The sequence below is a fragment of the Stegodyphus dumicola genome, chromosome 2, assembly GCF_044657685.1.
Source record: "Stegodyphus dumicola isolate Sdum_Otavi_A_Nest chromosome 2, ASM4465768v1".
NCBI classification, from domain to species: Eukaryota; Metazoa; Arthropoda; class Arachnida; order Araneae; family Eresidae; genus Stegodyphus; species Stegodyphus dumicola.
Genome location: NC_140769.1, coordinates 258,006,543 through 258,033,543, shown reverse-complemented (window position 1 = coordinate 258,033,543; position 27,001 = coordinate 258,006,543). Strand labels below are relative to the sequence as shown.

Below are 27,001 nucleotides of genomic sequence, written 5' to 3'. Positions count from 1 at the left end.
GGATCGAGTGCCTTTAGTTTCAATTGAGTCGTGATTTCTGCTTCTTTCCCATGCCATCAGTACTTCTTCTGGTAAGCAACTTTCCACTAAGGGGGTCAAAAAATCCCCATATTTTTCTGGGTTCTCCCCAAACTTTCCAACGCTCGCAATTTTCCTTCTAGTTCATCATACAGGAAGGGTAGATCAGTTTTTGCTCGTCCGGTTACAGCGTTCTTCATCACTAGGCTTAACAAGTCTCTCACATAGATTTGCACAAGTAAATCTTCGCGTCAAAGCGCTCTCTTAGTTGTTCGATAGCTTTAGGATAATTAGCTGCCGTTGCCGGAAAGCTAGGGACTAGGCGTTCTGCTTTCGATTTGGGTTCCATGGCCTGCAATAGATACTGCATTTTATTTTCATCGGCGATACTTTTGTCGTCGTGGATTTTCTGGAACTGACTCTAAAAAGTCAGGTAATCTTTAGCTTCACCACTGAATTTTTTTAGCTCAATTTTGGGCAATTTAAATTTCCTAGATTTGGAGTTACTTGGAAGAGAGGAGGCTCTGGAACTTATCAGAAAGTTGACACTTCAAAATCGAAAGTAGTTTTAAATCTCTTACTTCTTTAGTTAATTCACTTTCGGTTTTCCTTGAGGTTTGAGAAAACGCAATTCTAAGTCCTCTTCTTTGAGCCTTTAAACCGATCAAATCCATCTTCAAAGTATATTCAAAATAGAAGCTCAAAATCAAAAGTTCAATCGGAAAATTCTAATCCATAGCACCCGGTCCCGCCGAGGGTACCACTCTGTTGCGAAGCACGCAGAAAATATATAAATCAAATATATTCAAAACAGTTCGTTCGGTTGCAGGCTGCCTCTACCCGAGGCTGGGTGCATTATGAATAAAGACAAAAAATTCTTAATAAGCCATTCTTTATTTTCATCAAAACAGTATCACTCTTCCGAGATCAGCTTTCGTACTGTCTACAAGCAATCCATTCGAAAACGCTCAGCACGCAGGCTGACGTCACGAACAGCAGTGCCTCGCGCTGGTATTACTTCAGTTCATTTCACAACACATTCTATGGGTTCATACAGTTAGCTACATATTCACCTTCTCCAGTTATTTAAGATTAAATATTAGCAGAGACAACAATAAAAATAGAGGTTAAAGATTACAGGCAAGTAGAAATGAAGATATTTTATTAGCTATTGTAATGCTAATATTATCTCTTAGTGGAAATGAGATTTATACTAAAGAAATAACACAGTGAAAGTTAGCTGAAGTTTATTCATGATTACTTTTCATTTGTAATGTTCTTACTGTAACAGCAGTCTTCGGAAATTAAATTATTTGCACATTTTCTCTTCTAGATTTTATGATCTAAAAAATTTAATAATTTAAAAATAATAAAATCTAATAATTAATCTAAATAATTTAATTTCCGAAGACTGCTGTTACAGTAAGAACATTACAAATCATTTCAAATCAAGTCATTTTCTCTTTTTGAATTTTTAGATCATAAAATGCTTCTGGCATTAGTAATGGCCAATGCCATTATAGGCAAGTGCCCGCCATTTGTAAAATATATATATATATATAATTAGTTAAAAAAAGAGAATATACGCCACAAAATATTCTGGCACCCTGCAATGGAACGCTTTTTCTGCTTAGGACTCCGCAGTTGAGAGACAAATGATAACATTAGGCATATCATCACTGACTTATACACTACACTAAGGATGTTGTGAATTGTCCTCTAATGAACTACGTGCATAACTTCCTGTACTGACACACACACATGCAATTACCAAAATGCAACTATAATATCTGGCATGGTATTGCACCAAGAGATGGAAAAAATCTTTTGCCACACTATCTTATTAAAACTGAAAATCATCATAGGTACAAGTGCAATTCAGTTATACCATTTACTGGCACACTACAGAGTCTAATTCAGAACTTTTTGATTCAGATTTTACATGTATAACTTTTTTAGGATGTACGATTCAATGATCTTATCTAATTTTCCTACATCTCCAGTCATTAAAAAGTTAACAGTCCCTTTCTGAAGCTATACAAAATGCAGCAATCATACAGGCAAGTAAACACACAAAATTAATTAGTCTATCTTTTATAAGGTTCATGCTCTACGTCACTGAGCTGTAAGCATGGGTTCTCGAAGGCCACGGTAACGGTCGCGTGGGGTGACTGAGTCACCCCATTCCCTCATGGGTTCCAAGAAACGATTGCTTCTCTCGCAGAAAAGAAAAACAAGCAAAAATAACAATACACATTCCAAGGGGAGTGTCAGACAGGAGGATACTAGAAGGATGATTCATTAACATGAAATATTTCCGGTCAGGATAGTTGATTTTCGACGCATGGGGTGACTCTGTGCCCCGCGCCACTTCTCCCGGGTCAATGGAAAATAATTATTATTTATAAAGATAATAGTTATTCTGGTTTGTTTTGCATAATTTACATTTGCAAGTGTTTTTTCGTAAAAAAAAGTTCATGTTGCAGAAAAGAAGTTCCTTGTGTTGATCGATTTCTTTGGAAAATATATATATATATATATATATATATTTTCTGTTTGAAGACAAGTATTTATAGAATGTATGGGTAAAATAAAATTTTAATATTTGGAATAAAACTCCTTATTTAAATCATAACGTGATGCGGTCTCTCTGACCGCACGTCCCCGGTTACGTCCCAATATTTGAACTCCCCTGTTACGAATTAAAACCCTTTAACTGTCAAGTTATTTTGATGATTTGAGTACACAAATTGTCAAATTTTTTTATTGGAAAAACCAAATGTAGCCGAAATAAACATCTCCCGATATATATTCGGGTATGACAATACGATGCACTCAAAAAAAAATTACCCCGAGAAATACTCGGGCGTGACATTTTCGAACACCAGTGCTGTATCTCGGGCATGACAGTTAAAAGGTTAAGATAGCCACCAATTCTACGTCATCTGCTCCTTCTGTCCTTGTTTTCAATATTATTAGGCTGAGATGACACGGAACTCCGGTCATCAAAACACAGATAATTAGTTTTCTATTGTACAGAAATTAATTTAACTTAAACGTTCATTTTACATCTATTATAAATTATGGCTGGAGCTTGTTCATATAAGTTTCATAATTTTTCAAATGTTTGCATTAATTTACTCATTTCATTTGCACTACTACTCCATTATAAGAAATTTATTAGTAATTATTAAATATTCATGTGTTTTCAAGGCTGAAAACACTACTTGTCTGATGCGCATGAACATACACATGAATGTCTAAGTAAATACATTTTGCCAATGTTGTGGGTTGCCATTTTAGGAACACAGTGCATTGTCTGCCAAATTCTTTGCTTAGTGGATAATTAGAAAGTAACCATAAAACTTAACAATAAGTTACAGCGCATCATTTGAAACAATGATTATATGCAGACATTAAAGTTAATTACATACAATAACGAAAAGAAAAAAAAAGAATTTAAATATGTGGGCATATTATAGCTTACTGTCATATTTACTTATAAAATTTTGAGTCACACTGCAAGAAACATTCCTAAATTTTGAACACCCAATGTAACCATTGTACATGTATAGAAATACAGAGCAAATAATAAGATGAATGTTAACACTAGAGACATTCCGTTCAATGAAGTTTCGTGTCATTCTGGCATCATTTATGCCCTAATAAACCATCAAATGAAAGATTCTGTTCAGCATATCGAATATATATGATATGCTGCCAGTCACACTTTGCTCCTATATCAATATAATAGGATGAGCCCTCGGAGGAAGGCTGAAGTGTATCATACATAATATGCGATAGGCAATGAGGTTAAGAGATCATATTTCTAACAAATCTATAATAAAAAGATGTGAACACACCAAGCGAAAATATTTCAAAATTCTAAATAGAAAACATCCATTAGAATTAAAGGTAATCTTCTGTTATCCGAACCAAATTAAAAAATGCATGTATGTATGCCCAGGTGTACGTATATGTGTATGTAGTGTGTGTATACACACACATACGTACGTATATACATTGTACACATGAACACATAGATCCCTATACACATGCATACACACAAGTCTGAAAATTTGGTTCCGATGGCCAATCTGTGTCACGGCGGAGATTTAACAGTGGCACTGAAGACTTACTCAATTAAAAGATTTGAAAATATAATAGCGCTTGTATCAACTCTATCGACACAAGCTCACATAAACATATTAGAATAAATATAATAATTCAGTTTCTCTGCAAGACATTAACTGTTACCCAACTGAAATCCAAATCAAAAGTATTGACCTACAGAAGCATACTAGACTGAAAAGCAAATACAAGGAACATATTTAAACTGCAAATGATCCAAATTATTTTGAATTTTGTACAAACAAGCAATTTTCCAAATTTACAAGATTTGGCTGTCAGATATTGTTGTAGGTTTGGATCAACATATTTTTATGATAAAATGTTTTCGTTTATGGACAGAATAAAATAAAAATATCGTTCAAGATTAACTCAAGTGCACATAAAACACTTAATTTTGTTAGAATCTTCAAAAATTAATCTTAATATAGAACACTTGGTAAAACTATACAGTCAAAAGTCGTTAAATCGGACACCCATAATCCGGAATGATCTATAATCCGGACCTCAAAGATACAAACTTTCTGCGCATGCGTCGCGTTCACGCATGCGCATAGGCGTTTGCGAGAGCGCGTAAGACCCTTACGGCTGCGAATATGTTTGTGCGCATGCGCGTTTAATGTGTAACGGAGTTATACGCTAAGCTAAAGTTATCTAATTCAGTTAATGTTGCTGGTTGCGTTGTTCCTTAATCTTTGAATTGGATCCGGCTTATTATTTTTTGCAGACTGTTAGAGCAATTTTATAAAAGTAAGCTTGAACTTTCGATTATGTCAAGTAGAATTTCCGATATATATTTACTACCTCCGCGAAAGTATGTTTTGAAATCCGAAATCTGTTTATCAATTTCCCGCTGCTTTGCGGCGGAGGGGGGGCAGAAACGTCATTATTAGATTATGATAGATTAGAAAGATTATGTCAAATAGAATTTCCGATATATATTTACTAATATGTAATTTGTATCTACAAAGCGAAAGTATGTTTTGAAATCCGAAATCTGTTTATCAATTTCACGCCGCGGATTGGAAGTTGATCTGTCAGCACTATCCTTATCTTCAGGGCAGATGTTTTTATTTTATTTGGTTTATAATTCCGTACTAAGTGTAGTATTTCATCTCGATATACTCCGTCTTTGATATGATTTAAATCAAGTTCTCGTCATTATAATTCGCTTCCGATAGTGAAGAAAGTGACCCAGAGGTTATTGAGAACGAAAACATTTCGATTGACAAATTAGTCGGCATTCTCAACACAGCAATTATAGGACTTGAACAGCGGAACTTTGTAACTAAACAAGAAATTATGTCTGATTAATAGAATTAAAGAGAAAGTATCACATGAAACGAAGCAACTTACATTGAAGGAAATGTTTAATAAAGTAAACAAATAAATATTAAGCTTTTTCTTTTTGTAAATTTTGATACCCTTTAGATCATAATTGTTCTTTATTTCATAAATTACGGTTTCATATTTTTAATTTTGTAATTTCTGCATGCCATCTTACGAGATTTAAACTGATGATCTATAATCCGGAAAAATCGATAATCCGGAATCGCCGAAGTCCCGACGAGTCCGGATTAACTACTTTTGACTGTATATTCAAAAACCATATTAATTAGGTACTCACTATTTAATAGTTAGTTAAAATTAAATGCTTCAAAGTATACATGTTTGTTTGTACATAACCTAACTGACTCAGCCTTTAAAAATGTTTATTAACAATAAAACCCTAGATTGTACATTTGTTTTATTCATTACATTATTTTTTAAACGGGTTAGAGTAGATTTAAGGGTGCCACTTGGATTATCACCAAGTTGTTATTTCATTTATGGTAACCTGAGTAGATGAGTGTTATGGAAACCCTATTATGAGGTAATTAGTTGTGTGGTTGCGGTCAATTTGAATGACAGGAAAAGATTTGGAAAGTGGCTGTCAGATTTTGGATTGGAAGCACGGTGTTATATTTTGGTTTACAGGATAAAATGGCTGAATGTGGTAAGATTAATTTCAAGTTTCTGTACGATTTGGAACAAAAGAGAAAAAAGCATTAACTGACTGGTATGTAAATGAAGGTTTACTTTGTAACCATTATTAAGTGTCCTGTTTGTAGGAAGGAAATGCGTATGGTCGAATGTCAGATGATACCGTCACTACGGAGGATATTTTTGTGAATTTATGTGCAAACGCCAGTATACAGACTCTATTTCAGATAATTTTAGGACGTTTTTGAATGCTGTTAAGGAATTCTTTTCACTGAAGACATAAATTTGTAAATAAGGTAAGTGGATATTTCTTTTGTATAATGCTAAGATGAATTTCCTTTTTTATGTTATTTCACAGTTTAATTTAAAATGTAGTTTAATGAGATTATATATTTTCTGTTGGCTGCTCCTTTGACTTTTTGACTGAATATACATCGATGTGTACATAGGCAAAGTCAAGGGAGTGCACAATGCCTAGTTTGTGCAATTCTCTGATGTTTTTAAGTGAAAATTGGTCAGTGTGTACATGGATACCGAGTTTGTGCCATTCTTTGACTTATTTTGGATTTGAGTAGCAGTATTTTGATTTTTGGCGGAAAAAAAAAACAAAATATCAAGTCAAAGAATGGCACAAACTCAATGTCCATTGTACCGCCAATTATTGCCAAAGGGCACCCGTAAATATATTTTCACCTTTAAATGTCCACGACTCGGACTTACATAAAAAAAAATGTGCATTTGGATAAAAATCCCATAATCACATTATAAATAACATTTGTTTTCCTCTTTTTATATTTTTTCAGTATGTTGGAAAAAGCACACAAAACTTTTTTTTCTTTTTCTTTCAGATAGTGGTACGCTTCCCAAAAAGATTGGCCACCCCTGCAATAACAAATGAGTACCAAAATAAATTCTGATTTTATTAAAAGAAAAATCTTGCTATTTATACCACTGTTATTATGTTCTTTGTCTAGATTGTTCCATTCGTAGATGTTTTTTTAAGTTAAAACATATCGTTGTATACATGGATTCTTGTCAAATATTTTTGGTTTACGTTAAAACTTTACGTTTTTGCTATCTAAATTTTTTGTTTCGGATTTGTAGCTTAAATTGTGCGTTCAAAACGTGGTTTTTGCATGTTCGAAAACTGCGTTTTTGGAGACATTTTAGGCTTAAAGTTCGAAATGTAAACAAAAAAATTAGATAGTAATGTCGCAGCTTGGAGTTTCTCGCCTAAAATGTTTAGCGATAATTTTAGCGACTTGAGGGCGCATATCAGAGTAGTTCCAGCATATGCTTGTTTAAATTAAATTTATGTCCACATGACTTGCAACATACTTCGTATACAAGAAGTTTCTCCACAGTATGAAAAAGCAAAAGCCTGTATAAATGACACTTAAATCCAGTGAATAAACATACGTCTGTTTAAAGTATTTTTTTCATCAGAATGGCTTCTTAACATACCTCACACACATAAGGTTTCTCTCCTGTATGAATAATCATATGCCTGAATAAATGACACTAAAATCTAAATGACTTGTTACATACCTCACAAACTAGGTTTCTCTCCATTGTGAATAACCATATGTCTGTTTAAAGTACTTTTTCGTCTAAATGGCTTGTTACATACCTCGCACACATGAGGTTCCTCTCCTGTGTGAATTTTTTAAATCCCCTTTGTCTCTAAAGGACCTGTTACATACATCACATGCAAAAGGTTTCTCTCCTGTGTGAATAAGCATATGCCTGAATAAATGACACTTAGATCTCAATGATTTGTTACATACCTCACACACATGAGGTTTCTCTCCATTGTGAATAAGCATATGTCTGTTTAAAGTATTTTTTCGTCCAAATGGCTTGTTACATATTTCACACACATAAGCTTTCTCTCCTGTATGGATACGCATATGTTTGTTTAAATCACCTTTGTCTAAAAAAAGACCTGTTACATATGTCACATGCAAAAGGTTTCTCTCCTGTGTGAATAAGCATATGTCTAAATAAATGACACTTAGATCTAAATGATTTGTTACATACCTCACACACATGAGGTTTCTCTCCATTGTGAATAAGCATACGTCTGTTTAAAGAACTTTTTTGTCTAAATGGTTTATTACATATGTCACACGCATGAGGTTTTTCTCCTGTATGAATACGCATATGTTTGCTTAAATCACTTTTTTCTCTAAATGACTTATTACATACCTCACACAAATATGGTTTCTCTCCTGTGTGAATTAGGGCATGTTTATTTAAAGCACTTTTTTCTCTAAATGATTTGTTACATATATCACACATATAAGGTTTCTCTCCGGTATGAATAAGCATATGCCTGAATAAATGACCATTTAATCTAAATGACTTGTTACATACGTTACACACATGAGGTCTTTCTTCTCTGTGAATAAACAAATGTTTGTTTAAAGCACTTGTGAATCTAAATGACTTGTTACATACCTCACAGATATGAGGTTTCCTTTCTGCATGAATATGCATATGTTTGTTTAAAGTATGTTTTTCTGGAAATGACTTGTTACATACCTCACACACACGAGGTTTCTCTAATGTGTGAATATGCATATGCTGGTTTAAAACACCTTTTTCTCAAAATGACTTGTTATATACCTCACATGCATGAGATTTCTCTCCTGTGTGAATAAGCATTGACTTGTCGCCTTCTTTACACATGAGTTCACACCCCCTCCCAATATATAAATAAGCATATGCATGTATAAACTGTCTTGTGATCTAAAAGAGTTATTACATACCTTGCACACATGTAGTTTTTCTTCTGCATGAATAAGCAAATGTTTCTAAACACAGTTAGTTCTCAACATAAAGGATTATTACATACCTTACATAAATGTGGTTTCTCTCTTGTATGAATAGACATATGTTTCATTATAGCACTTCTCAATATATACGAATTGTTAAATACCTCACACATACGAGGTTTCTCTTTTATGTGAATAAACATACGCTTCATTAATTTATGTTTTTTTTTTAACCTGGCTGCTTTTCCAAATTATTTATTGCATTCTTCAAAGAGATGAGTTTTTTTTCCTGTGTAATGCAAAATATGCTCGATGAAGTTAACATATCTTAATGGCATGTCACACACTAGACAAACCTGTGTCTGGATAAGCATATGAAACATTCTTTTCCTGAAATGACTAGTAGCATACGTTATACATTATACAGTTTCCCATTTTTTCCCCTGCATATATGTGTACATTATTTTATACAATTTGCTATGCTCCTCATGATGCAGTTCATGTTCCGCATAAACAGGAATGACATTGACGAAATCAAATTTTAGCCAAATTACTTCTTATATATTTGACAGGATCTTATCTTATGCGAATTAGGTCGACAATCTTTGTAAAATATCAATGCAGTTTATGCAAAACAGTCATTTCCGTGCGATTTAAAATAAACACATCGCAATCTACAAATACTTGTTAAAAAAATTACTTTTCATATCTGTATCCAAAGTGTTGCCAATTACAAACTACTAATTATTAAATGTTGCCATTTACAAACTATTACATATTATAAATGGAAATAGCGCATAATGGAATAAAATATAATTTTACTTATAATTTAGATAAAAAGAATAGGTATCCGACGCTCTCAAATGTTTACTGAATGTTTTCATTTGGTTTATTATTTAACATTCCGTTATTTGTATAATTAATGCGCTATTGAAATTTACACAACAGACTCTTCCTAACAGAAATGGGATTGGGAAAAGTATTATTCAATTATGGCAAAGCACACGAGGGCTATCTACCTAAAGGGAGGGATGCCTTCGTGGAGGACTTTCTAAGGGAAACTGGCTCGTATACACGTTACACATGTGGGAAAACTACGAAAACGCCCATGCAGACAGCCCGTTCGCGGGGATTCGAACCTCAGACCGACATACCAGTGTTCAGCGTCTTTACGCTCGCCGGCTGGTGGGCCCCCTAACAGAAAAGAAACAATTTCTTGCAAAACAATTATCGTACTTTTAAAATTCAAATACAAATAAACTATTAATAAGATCAGTTGGTTATTTAAAATATATTCCACACAATTCCCCTTAGTTTTCATTCATAAAATAAAAAATTGTGGAATGAAATAAACGCTGTTTCCCGTCGCTTTACTGAAAGCCCACAATTTTAATGTTTGGCGTTAATTACCACTCCTACAACAGGGTCTGACTACATTCCATATCAGATACAATTGCTTTGACTCGAAGCCCAGATGATTCAAGTACAAAAAAATGGAAGAAAGAAGATTTCCCTTCATTTGACGATCAAAATCAAAATAAATGGGCTGTTTCCATTGCGAAATGAGTCCTCGAACCAATACAAATTGAGTCTTTTTAAAAGGACCAAATATCTGATCGAATTTTGAATCATAATAGAGTCTTGTATCTATGTGAATTTCATCGAAACCTTATACGCATAATCTTTCTTCGTCAGTTGCATTTTGGCAAGTTTTTTTTTTTTTTAATCAATAACAGTACATCATTTAAAATGCCAGGAATGCAACTGCATCCTGAGCACCATCTTTTCAGTGTACTTGGACTTGGAAGCGGAATACACATTTTTTCTTTTCAGAAGTCGTATGACTTTACGGATAATGATCTGATTACTATGCTTTTTCAAATGTCATCTGGAGACCATTTAATTCGCTTTTTTTTTAATTTTTTTTATTAATGCATTTATTTGAGTTTCCGTAAATATGTTTTGAATATACGTTTTCATTTTTCTTCGTTTTTCATTTTTTTGATTCCCTTTCTTAATGTCTTTCCTCAGTTTCTGAACTTTTTCTAATACTAGTTTTCTATTCCTTTTAAATCTTTTTCTTTGCTGGGAGATAGTTTTTAAATGCTGCTTTCTCTCAGTCTGTAAAACAGAAACCTTATTCTCAAGAGCTGATAGTTTTGTGATTAAATCATTCCCATTTTTATGGAGGTTGGAACAGTTACAGCATTGCTGAGTAATGTTATTTTCAGTGAGCTCCTCATAACTATTATTGTTATCGTTTTGAAGTTCCAGACATGCCTTTTTAGGACTTAAATAAATTCTGAATTCTTTCAAATGCACTTTGTAATTTTTTTTCTTTTTTGTTGCCTTTGCTGCTTTGGTGTATTCTGATAAATAACCAAATCAGGAATACAAGCAGTTAGTATATTTTTTGTCGGTAATCCTAGCAACCTATTTTTCATATCATCTTCATAATCAGATTGCTGCATATTCGAGCACTCTTTGTGTTAGCAATATCCACTCTTCGAAACCTATGCAATTATTCTTTCGTTAACTGAATATTTTTGTACGGAAATCTATGAAATACCACGCTAGTTTCTTTCGTATTATGATTCGTATTGCTACAGGTAGCAACGGCACACGATACCATTTTTTCAGTGATTTCTCACTACAAGAACTTTCTAAATACAAAATCCCTTTAAAAGTATCATCAATTATAACTTTTAAGTTAAAAAAAAAAAAAAAAAAAAAAAAAAAAAACCACCTTGGTGAACCCAGTGACGTCACATATTACCCGGTATGCTCCCCAAGAGGGGTTCGTGTCGGCTTCCTTCTTCCCAAAGGGATAACTCGTCATTCCACATATGACCCCCAAGCAGACGTTTCATCCAATGAGAGCAGACCATAGTGGAAATGGTCAAAACATTCTTTGAACAAAGAATATGTATTGTCTAGACTTTCGTATTAGTGCGACCATCTTCATGCTCGGACTTGTAACAAGTTAATATCATAGAAGAAAGGAAGTTTACCCTGGTAAGTTAATTATTGTTTCATATTATGATGTATGCTTCTTTGTATTACATTAAAATATAATCTTTGCAGCGGTTGCGTTTAAATATGTTCCATTAATTGATTTAAAAAAAAATTCTTTTAATAAAACCAACTAACAGACAGAGGTTATAAACAGTATTCTTTAATACCCATTTATAATTTATTTTTCTTCTGTTATTTAGATTCTTTTAATGCTAGTTTATTTTACGTAACTAAATGAACTTACTCGAAAGTTTAAAATATAGATTGCGTTTTTGGGTTAACTTTGATTTTTCAGTTTGCCATGGATGTCATCTTTTGTTTGCAGCCACATGGCCGTACTGTTTAGTTAGTAGTTTACCGTTTAATTAAAATCAAATAGTGATAAACTAATTAAAATGAATTTTATACCCAATTTTTAACCACAATTCAAAACTAAATATTTTCACTTATTTGCAAGCAATGCAAGAAACTACGTTGGCTTAGCTTTAAAACGGCTGACGAGTAGTTCCGTCACCACGGAACAACAAGGCCTCCCTTCTGCTGCGAGTAACGTCACTAAAGCGGGAACTAGTAGGCATAACAAAACTAGCGGCCCAAAACAGGGATGGCTGTGAACGGCTCCCTATGAGAAAATCTTTTGAACGAACTGCGCATGCGCCGTTTCTTTTTATCGCCAACAAATGATGGTAAACCTATTGTAATTTCTCGCCAGCGTTTCGCGTTTTATTTGAATTAGCGTAGGTGTTATCAGTGAGATTAATAACAACGATAATAAAAAAAGTCATTTCAAATGTTTACGCAAGGAAATATTTTTTGCTCTTTTTCACACTATATATGCTATCATCGATAGAATTAAGAACTTTTAGTAATTAGGTCAAAATTAATTTTAACGTGTAAATTTCAAACTCACAAATTTGAGTACAGATTTTCATCAGATGTCTGAAGGCAGTTACTATATTTCAGTACAGCAAATCCTGGAATATAAAAGAAAAAAAATTTAATTTAAGGCTATTCTTCAGCTTCATTCTAATTCCTATCGATACATCTCTCTAAAACAGTTTATTACAGAAGTTTCAGATGTAAAAGAAGTTCATAAAAGTATTAATCAATGAAATTATTTCCAATGGTCGGTGAAATTGGTTGCAGTTTCAGACACTGTTGCAGAAGTTTTCACATACAATTGCTGTTTATTGTGCAAGTAATATTGAAACTAACTAAAGTGCTTGCATAGATTTCTGCATCTTGGCGGAAAAAATGGAACATTAGTGGAAACAAATTATGTATATATTGATACTGTAAAATTTGGGAGGTTTCAAAGACCCAGCAGAAAATATGGTGGCATTGATATCAGTTACATATTTACTTTTCCAGACTATTATATCTGAAAAGTACGAAAAGCATTTCATCTACACCATCAGCTTACAAAAATAACTGAGGCTCATCTCAGTTATTTTTGTAATATAGTATGTACGTATTAATAAAAGATGCTGTGAATGTAATTTGCTGTACAAGATAATAAACTTGAGTGTCGTCAGGATTTTTAAATATATGTTTGAACAATTATGTACAAAACATTCCTTCAAATTCACTTGAAAGAAATGAGGAAACGAAACTGAAAAATTCAAGAATCAGTAAAAAGCAACTTTTTTTATATTTGGATGATATTTTCTTAATGCTATGTTTAAAATCACAATTTCTTAAACTGTTTGTTTTAAGTATACATTTATACTTCTTGCAGGGTTAATGTGGCCCTAAATCAACATAATTTATTATATTATAAATAATGAAAATTGTACATTACTTATATAAAGAGAAACATAAAGTGACATAGTATGTTAAGATAGGTTTGCAAAGGTAATTTAAATATTTTCATTGTGCAAGACTTGTATGCTTAAGAATTTTTCAATCTTGGTGTTATTTATCGTATAAAACATCACGATTCAAATAAAAATACTATTTTGTGGTATAATTCCATTATAGGGGCCGTAGCAAATTGCAGCAAAAATATATGCGCAAAATCTAACGAAAGCGGCGATTTCACACCACGTAAATTTAAATAATTCTATATTTGTAAGTCATAGCCCACACGATATATTGATTAGGGAAGCTGACTGCGATACTACAAGGCCTAGGCTCGAATTCCGGAGAAGGCATGGTTATAACTGCTGGTTCCTTCATAGATTTTTCCGCACACCCCTATTGGTTTATTAGGTGCCTCCATAATAAAGTGACCACCACCTGGCCTTAGTTGTGGCCAAGCCGAAGGCCCGCCATTGGGGGGGGGAATATTTGTAAGTCGCCATTGGAATACTGGTTTATTTTTTTTTTAATTCTTTTTTGATAATGATATGGATCTAACAATTTGGGAATTGCCCAATGACAAAATGTCTGCAATATAATTTTTCCAAAGAAAAGACATCATTCATTATAGAATATTATGATCGAAAAACCACGAGATGAAATTATGCTTTAGCGGTAACTCAATAGCGAAATGGAGATGCAGGAATGAACCTGTATTCTGAAGAAAGGATTAAGAAGTCAGATATTGGATCAAAGGAACAAAAATCCTCTTCCTTATAACTGATAGGCAGGCTCACCTATTTTTGGTATCAAGAGATGACATCTATTGAATTTTGTGAACTCCAACTGAAGATGAACCACAATACAACTGTAGACTGGAAGATATGCGTGAGGTGTGTGCCATAGCTTTAATTTCTCAGCCTAAGTTGAAATTCGGTGGATGTGGAAAAAATTATGAAGCAGACAAAAGCCTTTTCAGTAGAAGCAAGAATAACATTGGACGTCTTCTTCTGCCACAATGGGTTTTCGGTGGATTGTGCAGAGAATCAAAAGAATGTTTTAGTCACTATTCCAGATCGATCGGTGAAAACCTTATGGAACATCATAAAGGTTTGGTTTGGTTTATGTGATTAGAGCAAAGCCTCGAGGGCTATCTCCCTAAGGGAAGAGAGGCCTATGTGGAGGACTTTCTAAGGGAAACTGGCTTGTATACACGTTACACATAGAGAAAACCATTAAATTGTCCATACAGCCAGCCCGTTTGCGGGATTCAAACCTCAGACTGAACTACCAGTGTTCAGCGACTTTATCGCTCGGCCACTGATGTTCGAACATCATAAAGGAAAATGTCACAGAAGGAAGCATTGTTTATACTGACTGCTAGAAATCATATAAGTTGGATGAACTGCGATATGTCGGCATTGAACATTTTACTGTCAACCACAACTAGAATTTTGTGGATCCCGAAACGGGGACCATACGCAAACGATACAACGACTGTGGGGCAGTGCTAAATGGCATAATAAACACCATCGGGGCATATTTCAATTCTTATTTGTCCGAGTTTATGTATAGACATTTGCACACACAAAAAAAAAAAAACTTAAATTTTTTTCTGCGATGTTGCAGGATCTTAAAAATTTTATGCCTCCCGTTTAATTTCACTTATTTTTAACCTTTTTTTTTAATAAATTAAATTAACAAAAAGTGTAATATATGAAGTTAACCTTCCATCAACTTAAATTAATAATCTTAGATAGTTACAATAATGCTTTCTTACAGTTACAATTAGCCGTTTGTTTATATTAAATTATAATAATAAAGTGTATTATATGAAAGTAAACTTTCATCTAAATTAAAATAATACTCTTAGATAGTTATTTTTTATTATTATGCTTTTCTTGAGTTAAGGTTACCATAATTATTTTGGCATCAACAATAGTTTTGGTAATTTTTTGCGGTCCCTATAACGGAATTGTACCGTATTTTTAAATGAAAATCTAGTTATTTAAGTCCTTTTTATCTATAAAAATACATACTGCAATTATTTACTTAAGTCATAAGGCCTTTTTCAAAAGTTTATGTCTAATTTAAAATAATTAGTTAATGTCAACTTAATCATATATATAATTATTGTAAAATCGTGGTGTTTAAAATGCTTTTCGCTACTGAAAAAGAGTGTTTTTGTTATAACTTTATAGAATTAAAAATCCCTCAAAGTAGTATATTTATATTTTAAAATGTTTGTTAATAAAAATTTATTTATTTACATGATGTTTCTTAGAGTGAAGTAAAAAAAAAAAAAATGATTGCTTGCTTATTTATATTCATGAAGGTATATTTCTAATACAAGTAATAATAACTTTTGAAAAATGTTTCATGATTCGAGTAAAATCTGGATATAAGGGCCTTTATAGCAGTCAAAACAATGTCGTTTCTTGTCAAATTGTATGTGCCATGTTCAAATGCATGATTTATGTGAATTCAATCACAAATTTGATTCTGCTTTGATCTGAGTGTTTCATGATTTTTTGCTGTATTGAAGAAAATTTTTTGGAAATTAGTTAATGGCATTAAGGTTCTTTAAATTAGTGTGTTCAAGATTTGGCGTATATGAATCTATTCATGCACATTATGTTTCTGAGAATAAAATCAGAAAACTGTTATCCTCCTTATTTATAAATATGTTGGTAATTTCAAATGTAGGTAATAATGGAACTCTGATGTAAATAGAATTATTATAAAAAATGTTGTATGATTCTGACAAAATTTGAATGTAAAGGGTTTTTATATCATTTGACACAAGGCTGCGGTTATTCACTTAAATCAATTAGGCCCTTTTCAGATTGTATCTGCCATGTCCAAATGCATAATTGATGTGAATTTAATCACAAGTTTGATTCTAATATATGGAGTTTTTCTAATTTTGAAGAAAGTGTTTTGGATATTGACTAATAGCATTAATACTCTTTCAAATAATGTAGCTATTATTTAATGTAGAGTTTATGTGAATCTATTCATGCATGTTGTTCCTGAAAGTGACATCAGAACATTAAATACCTGTTTATTTATATTCATGAAAAAATATTTCAAACCTAGGTAATTATTTATTACTATTGTATGTAGAGCTAATATAAAGTGTTTCGCATTTGTGTTAGAAGTTGGATGTTTGAAGTTTTTGCTTTGCAAATTATTTCAAACCTTAAAAACTATGTCTTTAGTATTACAAAGTTTGCTTTATCTAAGTGTAATCGTATAACAAGTTAGGATATATAATTTAGATCTTTTATGCTTGTTCTCAGCATTAAAAATCAAGTTAGGTTATATGCCCAAAAAAAAAAAAAAAAAAAAAAAAAAGAGAATCTTTTCAAATTATGTGTCTAATATTCAGATGTTTGATTTAAGTCAGTTTATTTGAAAATGAAACTGAAGAAATTTATTACTTGCTACTGCATTGGATTTTTTATTTTCCCCTGTCTGCTGCAGCTGCACTGCCTCCTGTTAAAAAAGTTACTACAGTCAAAAGTCGTTAATTCGGACACCCATAATCCGGAATGATCTATAATCCGGACCTCAAAGCTACAAACTTTCTGCGCATGCGTCGCTTTGACGCACGCGCAGAGGCGTTTACCCGTGCGCGTAAGACCTTTACGGCTGCAAATATATGTGTGCGCATGCGCGTTTAATGTATAACGGACGGTAAAAGGTAAGCTAAAATTGTCTAATTCAGTTAATGTTGCAGATTGCGTTGTTCCTTAATCTTCGAATTGGATCCGGCTTATTATTTTTTGCAGATTGTTAGAACAATTTTATAAAAGTAAGCTTGAACTTTTGATTACGTCAAATAGAATTTCCGATATATATTTACTAATATGTAAAGGATTTACAAAGCGAAAGTATGTTTCGAAATCCGAAATCTGTTTATCAATTTCACGCTGCTCTGCGGCGGGGGGGGGACGCCGTGAAGCGTAATGAATTGGAAGTTGATCTGTCAGCACTATCCTTATCTTCACGGCAGATGTTTTTATTTTATTTGGCTTATGATTCTTTACTAAATGTAGTATTTCATGTCGATGTACTCCGTCTTTGATATGATTTAAAGCAATTATAGGACTTGAACAGCGGAACTTTGTAACTAAACAAGAAATTATGTCTGTTTAATAGAATTAATGAGAAAGTATTATCACATGAAAGGAAGCAACTTAAACAACTTACATTGAAAGAAATGTTTAATAAAGTAAACAAATAAATATTAAGCTTTTTTTTTTTGTAAATTTTGATACCCTATAGATCATAATTGTTCTTTATTTCATAAATTACGGTTTCATATTTTTAATTTTGTAATTTCTGCATGTCATCTTACCAGATTTAAACTGATGATCTATAATCCGGAAAAATCGATAATCCCGAATCGCCGAAGTCCCGAAGAGTCCGGATTAACGACTTTTGACTGTATTATTAGTATGCAGTGTAGCTGAAAATCAAGTAAAAACATTTTATGATAAAATTTTTGTATCCGAAACTGCAAGATAATTTTCTTTTTTCCCTTTTTGTAATTTATTATGTACTTTAAAACTTGTTATTGAGTTCTTACATTTCCTTATTTTTCAAGTGTTAAAATACTATATGAAATTTTTATAGATGATTACTATATGATATACTATATGATTTTTTAGTAAAATAAAAATTTATTTTTGATTTGTGCAATTTTCTTACTTTATGAAATCACAAAACTTGTTTAAGAACTACAAAACTCGTTTAAGAACATTTTATTACAAATAATGTTTAAACATTTAATACTTCTAAAATCTAAATTTATAGGTGATGAAAGCATAAATGAAGAAGTACGTCATACTCAATTAATCACACTACATAAGAGAAACATTTACGAAAGTCAGTAAACATGTATTGCCATTATTTCATTATTATTTTTTTTTTAATTTGCATTTTTAAAATTCTCTAAAATGGGGCATAAATAATATAACGATAGAAATAAAATGACTGCATAATAGGTATGTAAAGCGGTTGAAATCTGATGCAAGAAAGTTAATTTTACTATATTATGCAACGATGAATTTCAATCATGAAGTTGGAAGGTTTGTTTAGAAGGAGATTCTGATATAACCCTAGAGCTTCTGTGGAAGTTTCTATTGTTGGTCGTGAGGCATTTCTCCTTAAGGCAGATATCTGTAAAATACTTTTACATAATCCAAATAATCCTAATCCCTTAGTTTTCAGTGAAGATATTCCTTCTGTTAGGTAGCTAGCACACATTTCATCATTCTCAATTAAACTAGCAAACCTCTTTAAATGTAATAGCTTTGATTCCCATAGAACATTTTAAAATTTAGGAAAATATTTTTTTGTAATCTACATGAGCATTAAAGTTATATATGAATGGAAAATACTCAAATAATTATTCCAAAACTAAATAAATATGATTATGGTTATTAGAGAAAAAATTCTGAAATTTGTAGGTTTTTTTTTTTTTTTTTTTTTTTGTTGTTGTTGTTAAGGATGTCTTCAAATCAATCCATAATAAAATTATTATTTTCAGGTTAGGTTAACTTCATATGGACTATCTGCCTAAGGGAAGGGATGCTTCCATGGAGGACCTTTCTTAGGGAAACTAGCATCCAAAATATTTATTTTTATGACAGGAATTTCTCTTATTTTGTTCTCAGAAGCACTATCAAAATATTCGAAAAATGTCTCTTCTGCCAAGTGATGGCTCGGAAGCTGAACGTGATTGTTTTCACGGAAAGAATTTTAATATTTAACTGTTCAGTTTTCATTGTTCGTAATGAACTCTGTCTAAATAGCAGATCTTTCATTTTCAGCATTTAAAACAGTTATCATATGTGTGAAAAATATTATTTATATATAAAGTGAAAAAGGAACCACTCTCATATTCGAATTTTCCGATAATTGATAGAAACAACGCCAAGTGGCGCATAATAGCCAAATGTAGTAGCCCAATGATCATTTGAAAATAAATACATTTCACCATGTCCGTGAGCATGCGCATAACAGGCCTTCCGTAAGGAGCCGCTCACAGCCATCCCTGTTTTGAGCCGCTAGTCATAACAAACCGTCACGGCTTGTTTCGATGGTAACGTGCAAGCAGGCTTGTAGTTTTAGCGGGAGATTTGTATATTGCATAAAAGATTTTTTAATATTTCATTTGCTAATAAACTGTTAAGAATGGTTTATACTCGTTGTGTTCCTAACTGCAGAAGATATTATCCAAATACTGAAAAAATACAGTTTTTTTCCCCCCCAAATCGGATTTGTTGTGCAGAAAATGGTTACATACTATATACCGGCAGAATTTCACCTCATCAAAACATTCTAAGGTATGGTATGATTATTGTTTGGTGAGAAATAGGAGTGGTATTATTACTGAATCCACAAATTTCATCCCATAAGAAAATTCCTGTTCAATTTGCTGAAAATTTATATCATTTTGTATCATTAATGATTAAAGGAAATTATATGCATTGCTTTTAAAATATTTAAGTATCAAGCTATGCAGATTATACATTTTATAAATGAAAGATTTTTATGCCATTATTTTTTGCATATAAAGTATGAGGAATAATGATTGTGGGAAACTGTATTTCATATATATAAAGTGTAATTATTATTCATTGCTCTGGAAAGCTGCAGTGCATTAAATAAAATATTTTTAAAGAAAATTTAGTGTATTTTTTTTTAATATCAAGCTATGCAGATTATAAATTAAAGGTATTTTATATATTATTCTGAAACAATAATTTTGAAAGTAATTTTGTAATTTTTTTGCTTGACTTACTTATGAACTAATCTTGAGTCTAATATTCAAAGTTCAAAACTGCATTATTTATATTATACTTATGTCTAGTTACTAATTATTATGCTGAAAACCTGCAATGTTTTGAATATATATTTTCTATGCTATTAATTTGCTTATCAAGGCCATGTATTCCAACAAATACTGCAAATAATTCAGAAGCAACTTAAAATTTAAAAGTAAATTGATAGTAATTCATCAGAAAAAACTTCTTAAATAGTATCATAATCATATAAATTTAGTGTGAAAACAATCTGATAAAAATTAAAATGCGAAGACATTTTAAATACCTAGGACTTTCAAAAATCTCAAATGCATAAAAAATAGCTTTAAAATATTTTTACATTGAAATATATAATTAATACATTTATTAGCTTTTTCTCAGTTCAATTTCTGTTCAGCTGGTTTCAAAACAATGAATTTTACTGCTTTCAGTAAAATCAGTTTATATGTTATGTTCTGTACACATGAGCAATGCAGAAAATTTTACTCACCATTTTAAATTATTTTATGAAAAGCCTAATAATTCCCGTAAATGTTTATCAGTGATAAAATGCATTGACAAATCTCTTATGAACAGTATTAGAATCTTATAAATTTAATGTGGAAACAATTTGATAAAAATTAAAATGCAAGGAACGTTTTAAATACCCAAAATTTTCGAAGATCATAAATGCATGGAAACTGAATATAAAGAATTTCTCCTAGTTGCATTACTTGAAAACTGACTTATAAATGCTTTTATATTGTAATATATCATTACATATTCACTAGCTTTTCCTAGGTTCTGTTGTTTTTACACAATTGGTTTCAACGGAATTCATTTTATATGTTGTGTCACATTCTGTAGACAAATATAGTGCATGAATGTCACTTACCATTAAATTTCATATACTGCTAACCTAACTTTACTTACATTTCATATGTTAGACAATAACTTATAAATGCTTTCACATTATTATTCTATTTATAAGTTCTTTCTGAATTCAATATAATTAATTTTATATGGTATGCTATGTAAATAAACATAATACAAGATACACCACCTCCTATCATTTTTCAAATATTGTTAATGTCAATGTAATTTACACTTATATGCTAGAAAATAATTTAGGATATCCTCATGAATTATAATATACCACTACTTTTGCTAAAATCAGTTTTTGTTTAATTGCTTTCAAAAGTATGAAATACTATACACAAACATTATTCACAATGCATCACTTTCTATTATATTGCTAACTTATTTTTACGTAAATTTCACATGTTACTGCTTAAAAACTTGTTGCTTTAGTTATTCTATATAGCAATGTCAATAAAATATTAAGTAAGTGTAAATATATATCAAAACTTACATTTATTAAATTTTATACAGCTTCTAATTTTGATTATAGCATCATTTTGAATATGTTTTAATATTTAAGAAAAATTTTATAATTAAATCGATAAAATATATTTTTGTTATTCTGTATAATATTTCATATAAGAAAAATGGGTAAATTTTAGTCAGTCAAAATATAGCTGATTAAATATCTGAGCTTTCCATGTCATCATCACCATAATGTAACACTTCCTTTAGATGATCTGTTGCTTGCAGTTTTTTCTTGTCATGCATGATTATGTCATGCATGTTTAGATTTAGATATAACCACATATTTTAAATATACAGCAAACGAACTTCATTACGACGCTAATACAAAGTTAAAAGTAGATGTTCTTAGCATTCAAGGTGAAAATAATATACATATTGTTGTTCTTACAGTAAAACCAAAAGGAATTTATTGGCTTTTTACGTATTTTATTTACTTACATTATTTTTTATTTTGGGGAATAAACAATAGAACTTCTAATTTTTGAAGAAAATTCGCATTGCCTAGAAGCTGCTAGCCCATTTGTTCCTTTACCCGCTACTAATGATGTCACGATCGCAGTGTCGAGGCCTTGTTTTTCCGGTGGTGACGGTAGTTCTAGCCGAAGCTAACGTTTGGTGACGTCACAAGCAACGGCAGTCAGCCAAAATGATCTAATAGACGCTCATAAACAAAATTATGTAATTTCGCCAAAACGTTATGCCTTTAAGCAAATTTTAAATAAGCATACAATTTTACATTGCAAACACGTATTTCTCTACGAAATTTTTTTTTTTGTTGTTTCATAAATTAATAAAAATTAATCTGTCCTTAAACAAAATGTTCAATAAAACATGGAGCATAAAAGTAAGCAGTGAAACTTCTTCCACGGTTCGGAAATAAATCAGCGAGTATATCAATTTTTTCCCTAGTACCCACTGAAAGCTATTTCATGATCTAATTATTTCCATTGGAAACCATTCCGGAACTTTCCTTTCTATTCCTCTCACCTGCGTATATTGAACTCGCCCAGCTAACAATAGCAGGCATTCTGAGATTGACGGTCTAATAGATGTTGAGTCAGCGTGCTTTCTTTTTCCCAGTAGTATATGAGAAACCAATATAGTCTTTTCTTCCTATAAGCAGAGCTTTATTTCTAGAGGTAGAAGTGCGTCAGGAATGAGGAACAAGAATTAAATAAATAAATAAAATTACTGTTAAAAATCATTAGTAATTTTTAAATTATATAGTTGATGAGTATCAAATTAATAAATATTTAATTGATATTAATAATTAATTAATTTATTATTATGTATTAAAAATAATTTAAAATTAAACTCATTAGATGATTAAAATTGAATATGTGATTTTTAATATAATTTTATTGCTAAAAATAAGATTTTCGAGATCAAATTTTTGCTGAAATAATTTTTCAGTTACATAAAAGAAGTGCCGGAGCCTTCTTATTTAGGACTCCGGTGCGCTCCGGCTAGAATTAGAATGCGTCTCAGAAACTAAGAAGTCACCGGAGTTAGGCGCCGATGCAATTTCAGCTCTGTTTTGATGACATTTAAACTAATATATTTAACATAAATATGTCCTAAGCAAATTTTTCATTTATCGGAAAAGAAATTGTTCGAGGCTGATTTTTCGCATAATTTAATAATGAGAACACGCATAAAGATGCATATATCGCAAATTTTAAAAAATATAAAATTTTGGCGTTTCCTGCTAATTTCAACTTTGATAAACTGAATTGTTAATAAGTTGTAAATTACTGAAGTTCAATTTCATCAATAAATTTACTTTTCAATGGTACTTATTTCTAAAGTAAAAAATAATTTGAAATTTTAACACTTGCATCATTTGTTAGAAAATGTGTCATACAGAAACACTTCTTCCAGAAAAGCAACTCGAGTTTTGATTTTATACATATCTTTATCAAAACAATTCTTACATTTCGCGATATGGGAAAATTGGTTAAACTGATCTCTTTCTAGCACATAAATCAAAGGAAGGTTAAATGATATAACTATGCGTAACTATTGAAATAAATTAACATAAATGACATTTTTAGCTTTATATTTTAGAGAAATAATACTAATTAGATCACAGAAATACAAAAGGTAATAAACATTTATATACGTTATGTGAATATTTATATTAATGTAGTGTATTTTTTCCACACACATTACAAATTAAGCAATTTTTTCCTGAGCTGTTAATAATAAGTGCTAGAAATATGAAATATAAACATAATATGGAAGCAGAGCTATGGTAAAATCCTAGTATACAGTGCAGCCTTGGCGCGACTTTGAAAATTATCGCCAACACCAAAAATGATCCAAAGAACGTCTACTATATATATATGCTACACTATATACTATGTGTGTATATACTATATACATAGTATATACTATGTTTAACTATATATTTTCTTTGAATAACCCGTTAACTACTCATCACAATGTCCCGTTTTTACTGCTCATCATAAAGTCGCCAAAAGTAGCCAAATCCCGTGTGCACCGGATACTAGGATTAAACCTAGAGCTATTTTATATCAGCTAACAATGGATAATATTATTAAAAACAAATTTTTAATGCAGACAGAATTCTGATTTTTAAATAAATTAGTCTGATGTTTTTTTTAACTGAGTCATTAATAAGTTTCAAATTGTTTAGGTTAAATTTTTCTAGTACTGATAATCAATCACTTACGTACTAATCTTTTATGAAGAAGGTCATTGAAATATTTTACATAAGGCAGTCAAATCCCGATGTTCTATTTCTTCTTTTCTTTCTTTTAACTGACTGTCCACTGTGCTATTATGACATGTTGCTAGCCAGGAACGTACATAAGTTGTTGGCTGAAAGTTTTCTAGTGAAGGGCCGACGAGTCTAATAAACATTAAATTAGAAAGAGTTTTGACATGAAGAAATGCGCGTTGCGGATTGCATATTAAGTTCATTGTCGAAAATCCTCTCTCACACTCTGCACTGGAAACAGGTATACAGTTTATTGATGATAAAATTTTTTGCAATGCAGAATTTATTTCCTTTTCGTTAGTGTCTATAAAAACTCTGAATTCCCTTAAAGTTTCTCGTCAATTTAGGTGAAACCTTTTGCACAAATTTCCCATTTCTTCTTCATATGTTATGTCAGGGGATGAATGAGGCCAAAATTTCGAGTTGAGTACTTTTATGTCTTTTATAATTTCTTCATATTCAGTGTCGATGTTTCGAGTACGAACAGACTGTATTCTACTTTTCATTGAACCAGCAAGACAACTGTATAGTTGACAATACTGAATTTTGGGAATAGATTTCCCGCTTTTGCTAAGGCTTACACCTTTGAACTTCCTATTTTCAACGGACTGTACTGCTTCGGACGCGTACTTTCCAGGTTTCGAAGATCTTGATTCAAATAATTGTATTTGTAGACAGATCAGACGATGAGCGTGAATAATAGTTGTGCTCCTGTTTTGCAACTCCAAAGATAATGCATGAATTATCGGATTTTGCAACTCCGTTAATTCTTGAAGAACATCATACATAAGTCCAAGATTTAAAACAAATGTATCTGTTTCTAAAATTTTTGCTAAGCCTGAAAATTTAGATCTTTCTTTTGAATATCATTTTACGTCTTTTGAAGAACTAGAAAAATGTTCATATGCTAAATAATCATGCCACACTGCTTTCACAAAGCGAAAACTCGAAGCTACCCAGCGAGTATCTAGAATGCGGCCAATTTTAAGGAGCATTTGCTCTGTATGCGCAACATATTCATTTGGTTCTCTTTTATTTTTTGGTGAATTATGATAAATATTCCTTAACTTATCCAAAAATATTTTTAAATAGCTTATTCCGCTAACAATATTAGCAGCATCTCCAACACTAAGTTCGAGTCTATGGTTGAAACAATGCCATATAATAATATCTGGAAATTTGTCGAGTAATAACTTGCATAGACCAGATTTTTCCCCCAGCATTACGGATGCTCCATTGCAAGTAACAGCCACCAAATTTTTTCAAAGAATATTGTCGTCTATTTTATATCGATTTAATTCACTTAACAAACAGTTCAAAATACCATTTGCTGTAGAGTTATCTAAACACTTTAAACTTAAAAATATGTTAACTGGATTTTCCATACTAAAAAGTTGCGTGCATATGTATATGATGAGACAGGCACCCTTGCTAAGCGTTGTAGATTCATCTAAAATTAAAGAAAATTTCTGATCCTCTTCTACAATTTTCTAAGCTAAGGACTTTTGCATTTTTCGGAAATATGAATAACTATATTCATAGCTGACACGTTTGAATGCAAAATCCTTCTCATATTTAATCCATTCAATATCTGTACATCAATTTCCTTATGAAATTCATAGAAAGGTTTGTTTTGTTTTGCCAAATGATACGCTGTTCTAAAAATACGTTCTGTGATTATCTGTTCATCTTTTCTCATAGCTGAGACAACTGTGCCGATTTCATCTATTTCTTTGTTATTTTTTACTTTTTATGTTAATTTATGGGTCTTAGATGCTTTATGTTCACATTTTTTTTTCCTTAGTGATTTCTGCTGTTTAAATTTCGAATCGCCATTTGGTCTAATAATAATGTTATCGACTGGAGAGTTCAAACCTTGGGATCTCATAGAACCCAAGTGTGACACTAATTGACACCATCGACATCCTAATTTTTTATCCTAGAAAATTAAAAAGTCTTTTTTTGCGAAAATTCTATACCTTGTTGAATTGACCAGCAGCTTGGCAACATTTCAGCAAAACTGCTTTCTCCTAGACTTAGTTCTGATTTTGGAAACGTGGAAGAACTATAATCTTTATCACCTTCTGCATCACTAGTCATCTTCATATCATAATCATCATTTGCAATATCTAAATTCGCATTAATAATATTACCTACTCTGGCCTTTCGACTACATTTAAAATAACCATTTATTTTACGTTTGGACATTATTTTATAATTTTCAATAACAAGAATTTCTAAAAATCCGCTTCACATACGTTATATATCTCGAGAGAAATGTGCTGAAGTAAGTGCAAGTAAAATGAACAGAAGAGGTTGTCAGCGAAAGTAGT

The 27,001-nt window shown here is 31.6% G+C and overlaps 1 protein-coding gene across 4 annotated transcripts in view; it reads left to right on the top strand.

The window, feature by feature from the left end:
• Positions 1–15,864: 15,864 nt before the first annotated feature.
• LOC118193788 (poly(A) polymerase alpha-like) overlaps positions 15,865–27,001 on the top strand; it is a 91,528-nt gene continuing 80,391 nt past the window's right edge. Inside the window, exon 1 of one of the 4 annotated variants that reach the window (XM_085812082.1) lies at positions 15,865–17,538. Coding sequence is in view for 2 of the 4 variants with exons in the window: in XM_085812077.1 (XP_085668203.1) it covers positions 19,926–20,077 (152 nt within the window). In the remaining 2 variants the exon portion in view is untranslated. Of the gene's footprint in view, positions 17,539–19,782; positions 20,078–27,001 lie in introns of those variants that run through there. The other 3 variants (XM_085812077.1, XM_085812076.1, XM_085812080.1) reach the window with 3 other exon arrangements.